Source organism: Salmo salar, chromosome 18, assembly GCF_965601325.2.
Source record: "Salmo salar chromosome 18, fSalSal1, whole genome shotgun sequence".
Taxonomy (NCBI): Eukaryota; Metazoa; Chordata; class Actinopteri; order Salmoniformes; family Salmonidae; genus Salmo; species Salmo salar.
In genome coordinates, this window is record NC_138308.1 from 98,953,661 (window position 1) to 98,958,660 (window position 5,000).

At 56.2% G+C, this 5,000-nt stretch overlaps 1 protein-coding gene across 1 annotated transcript in view; it reads right to left on the reverse strand.

Moving 5' to 3' along the window:
• The window catches only part of LOC106596576 (F-box/WD repeat-containing protein 7), an 81,688-nt gene that overhangs the window by 24,148 nt on the left and 52,540 nt on the right, over positions 1–5,000 (reverse strand). The window contains exon 8 of the mRNA XM_082965400.1: positions 122–303. Within this exon, the coding sequence (XP_082821526.1) occupies positions 122–303 (182 nt within the window). The remainder of the gene's footprint in view (positions 1–121; positions 304–5,000) is intronic.

The window sequence follows — 5,000 nt, forward strand, 5'->3', positions numbered from 1 at the left end:
GTGTGTGTGTGTGTGTGTGTGTGTGTGTGTGTGTAACTCACTGTTTGTCATGCAGGTGTATACAGCGAACAGTAGTGGTGTGTGTGTGTGTGTGTGTGTGTGTGTGTGTTGGTTAACTCACTGTTTGTCATGCAGGTGTATACAGCGAACAGTAGACGTGTGTCCATACAGGGTGTGAAGACACTCTCCGTTCTCCGCGTCCCAAACCTTCAGAGTCCTGTCTGTCGACCCACTGATCACTATGTTACCACTCATCTGACTGGACCACACACCTCCTGTATGGCCTACTAATGTACGCAGACACTGGAGGAGAGGGGAGAGGGGGGAGGAGAGAATGAGATGGGGAGAGGGGAGAGAGGGGAGAGGGGGAGAGAGGAGGGGAGAGAGAGGGAGGGAGAGGGAGAGAGGAGAGGGAGGAGAGGGGAGAGGGGGGAGGAGAGAATGAGATGGGGAGAGAGGGAGAGAGGGGGAGAGAGGAGAGGGAGGGAGAGGGGAGAGGGAGAGAGAGGGGAGGGAGAAAGGTAGAGAATGTAATAAAGCACAGAGACTCATTCTCCTTCAGTGTTAGGAACAGTTATAGCAAGCAAACAGAAACTCCAGCAGTCTGTCTGTCTAAACTCCAGCAGGGAGCAGCAGGACGTCTGTCTGTCTAAACTCCAGCAGGGAGCAGCAGGACGTCTGTCTAAACTCCAGCAGGGAGCAGCAGGACGTCTGTCTAAACTCCAGCAGGGAGCAGCAGGACGTCTGTCTAAACTCCAGCAGGGAGCAGCAGGATGTCTGTCTAAACTCCAGCAGGGAGCAGCAGGACGTCTGTCTGTCTAAACTCCAGCAGGGAGCAGCAGGATGTCTGTCTAAACTCCAGCAGGGAGCAGCAGGATGTCTGTCTGTCTAAACTCCAGCAGGGAGCAGCAGGATGTCTGTCTGTCTAAACTCCAGCAGGGAGCAGCAGGATGTCTGTCTAAACTCCAGCAGGGAGCAGCAGGACGTCTGTCTGTCTAAACTCCAGCAGGGAGCAGCAGGATGTCTGTCTAAACTCCAGCAGGGAGCAGCAGGACGTCTGTCTGTCTAAACTCCAGCAGGGAGCAGCAGGATGTCTGTCTAAACTCCAGCAGGGAGCAGCAGGATGTCTGTCTAAACTCCAGCAGGGAGCAGCAGGATGTCTGTCTGTCTAAACTCCAGCAGGGAGCAGCAGGACGTCTGTCTAAACTCCAGCAGGGAGCAGCAGGATGTATGTCTGTCTAAACTCCAGCAGGGAGCAGCAGGATGTCTGTCTAAACTCCAGCAGGGAGCAGCAGGATGTCTGTCTAAACTCCAGCAGGGAGCAGCAGGATGTCTGTCTAAACTCCAGCAGGGAGCAGCAGGATGTCTGTCTGTCTAAACTCCAGCAGGGAGCAGCAGGACGTCTGTCTAAACTCCAGCAGGGAGCAGCAGGATGTCTGTCTAAACTCCAGCAGGGAGCAGCAGGATGTCTGTCTAAACTCCAGCAGGGAGCAGCAGGACGTCTGTCTGTCTAAACTCCAGCAGGGAGCAGCAGGACGTCTGTCTAAACTCCAGCAGGGAGCAGCAGGACGTCTGTCTGTCTAAACTCCAGCAGGGAGCAGCAGGATGTCTGTCTAAACTCCAGCAGGGAGCAGCAGGATGTCTGTCTAAACTCCAGCAGGGAGCAGCAGGACGTCTGTCTGTCTAAACTCCAGCAGGGAGCAGCAGGATGTCTGTCTAAACTCCAGCAGGGAGCAGCAGGACGTCTGTCTGTCTAAACTCCAGCAGGGAGCAGCAGGATGTCTGTCTAAACTCCAGCAGGGAGCAGCAGGACGTCTGTCTAAACTCCAGCAGGGAGCAGCAGGACGTCTGTCTGTCTAAACTCCAGCAGGGAGCAGCAGGACGTCTGTCTGTCTAAACTCCAGCAGGGAGCAGCAGGATGTCTGTCTAAACTCCAGCAGGGAGCAGCAGGACGTCTGTCTGTCTAAACTCCAGCAGGGAGCAGCAGGATGTCTGTCTAAACTCCAGCAGGGAGCAGCAGGACGTCTGTCTAAACTCCAGCAGGGAGCAGCAGGACGTCTGTCTGTCTAAACTCCAGCAGGGAGCAGCAGGATGTCTGTCTGTCTAAACTCCAGCAGGGAGCAGCAGGATGTCTGTCTGTCTAAACTCCAGCAGGGAGCAGCAGGACGTCTGTCTGTCTAAACTCCAGCAGGGAGCAGCAGGACGTCTGTCTAAACTCCAGCAGGGAGCAGCAGGACGTCTGTCTGTCTAAACTCCAGCAGGGAGCAGCAGGACGTCTGTCTGTCTAAACTCCAGCAGGGAGCAGCAGGATGTCTGTCTGTCTAAACTCCAGCAGGGAGCAGCAGGACGTCTGTCTGTCTAAACTCCAGCAGGGAGCAGCAGGACGTCTGTCTGTCTAAACTCCAGCAGGGAGCAGCAGGACGTCTGTCTGTCTAAACTCCAGCAGGGAGCAGCAGGACGTCTGTCTGTCTAAACTCCAGCAGGGAGCAGCAGGACGTCTGTCTGTCTAAACTCCAGCAGGGAGCAGCAGGATGTCTGTCTAAACTCCAGCAGGGAGCAGCAGGACGTCTGTCTAAACTCCAGCAGGGAGCAACAGGACGTCTGTCTGTCTAAACTCCAGCAGGGAGCAGCAGGATGTATGTCTAAACTCCAGCAGGGAGCAGCAGGATGTCTGTCTAAACTCCAGCAGGGAGCAGCAGGACGTCTGTCTGTCTAAACTCCAGCAGGGAGCAGCAGGATGTATGTCTAAACTCCAGCAGGGAGCAGCAGGATGTCTGTCTGTCTAAACTCCAGCAGGGAGCAGCAGGATGTCTGTCTAAACTCCAGCAGGGAGCAGCAGGACGTCTGTCTGTCTAAACTCCAGCAGGGAGCAGCAGGATGTCTGTCTAAACTCCAGCAGGGAGCAGCAGGACGTCTGTCTGTCTAAACTCCAGCAGGGAGCAGCAGGATGTATGTCTAAACTCCAGCAGGGAGCAGCAGGATGTCTGTCTAAACTCCAGCAGGGAGCAGCAGGACGTCTGTCTGTCTAAACTCCAGCAGGGAGCAGCAGGATGTATGTCTAAACTCCAGCAGGGAGCAGCAGGATGTCTGTCTGTCTAAACTCCAGCAGGGAGCAGCAGGATGTCTGTCTAAACTCCAGCAGGGAGCAGCAGGACGTCTGTCTGTCTAAACTCCAGCAGGGAGCAGCAGGATGTCTGTCTAAACTCCAGCAGGGAGCAGCAGGACGTCTGTCTGTCTAAACTCCAGCAGGGAGCAACAGGACGTCTGTCTAAACTCCAGCAGGGAGCAGCAGGACGTCTGTCTAAACTCCAGCAGGGAGCAGCAGGATGTCTGTCTAAACTCCAGCAGGGAGCAACAGGATGTCTGTCTAAACTCCAGCAGGGAGCAGCAGGATGTCTGTCTAAACTCCAGCAGGGAGCAGCAGGATGTCTGTCTGTCTAAACTCCAGCAGGGAGCAGCAGGACGTCTGTCTAAACTCCAGCAGGGAGCAGCAGGACGTCTGTCTGTCTAAACTCCAGCAGGGAGCAGCAGGATGTCTGTCTAAACTCCAGCAGGGAGCAACAGGATGTCTGTCTAAACTCCAGCAGGGAGCAGCAGGATGTCTGTCTAAACTCCAGCAGGGAGCAGCAGGACGTCTGTCTAAACTCCAGCAGGGAGCAGCAGGACGTCTGTCTGTCTAAACTCCAGCAGGGAGCAGCAGGACGTCTGTCTGTCTAAACTCCAGCAGGGAGCAGCAGGATGTCTGTCTAAACTCCAGCAGGGAGCAGCAGGACGTCTGTCTGTCTAAACTCCAGCAGGGAGCAGCAGGACGTCTGTCTGTCTAAACTCCAGCAGGGAGCAGCAGGATGTCTGTCTAAACTCCAGCAGGATGAGGGTGGAAACTCTAATCACACCATATATATCAAGCAGTTTAGATGAGCTGTGGCATTCTGCTACGTGAGAATGTTAGGTTTTATTATTAAAAAAGAGAGGGGGGGGGAAAGAGAGGGGGGGGGGAAGAGAGAGAGGTAGAGAGAGGGGGAGGGAGAGAGAGAGGGGGGAAGAGAGAGAGGGGGGGGAAGAGAGAGAGAGGGGGGAAGAGAGAGAGAGGGGGGGAAAGAGAGGGGGGGAAAGAGAGGGGGGGAAAGAGAGGGGGGGAAAGAGAGGGGGGGAAAGAGAGGGGGGGAAAGAGAGGGGGGGAAAGAGAGGGGGGGAAAGAGAGGGGGGGAAAGAGAGGGGGAGGGAGAGAGAGGGGGGAAGAGAGAGAGGGGGGGGAAGAGAGAGAGGGGGGGGGGAAGAGAGAGAGAGGGGGGAAGAGAGAGAGGGGGGAAGAGAGAGAGAGGGGGGAAGAGAGAGAGAGGGGGGAAGAGAGAGAGAGGGGGAAGAGAGAGAGAGGGAAAGAGAGGGGGAGGGAGGGAGAGAGGTAGAAAGAGGGGGAGGGAGAGAGAGAGGGGGGAAGAGAGAGAGGGGGGAAGAGAGAGAGGGGGGAAGAGAGAGAGGTAGAGAGAGGGGGAGGGAGAGAGAGAGGGGGGAAGAGAGAGAGAGGGGGAAGAGAGAGAGAGGGGGAAGAGAGAGAGAGGGGGGAAAGAGAGAGAGAGGGGGGAAGAGAGAGAGAGGGAAAGAGAGAGAAGGGGGAAAGAGAGAGAGAAGGGGGAAAGAGAGAGAGAAGGGGGAAAGAGAGAGAGGGGGGAAGAGAGAGGGGGGGAAAGAGAGAGAGGGGGGGAAAGAGAGAGAGGGGGGGAAAGAGAGGGGGGGAAAGAGAGAGGGGGAAAGAGAGGGGGGGGAAAGAGAGGGGGGGGAAAGAGAGGGGGGGAAAGAGAGAGGGGGAGGGAGAGAGAGAGGGGGGAAGAGAGAGAGAGGGGGGGAAGAGAGAGAGGGGGGAAGAGAGAGAGGGGGGAAGAGAGAGAGGGGGGAAGAGAGAGAGGGGGGAAGAGAGAGAGGGGGGAAGAGAGAGAGGGGGGAAGAGAGAGAGAGGTAGAGAGAGGGGGAGGGAGAGAGAGGGGGAGGGAGAGAGAGAGGGG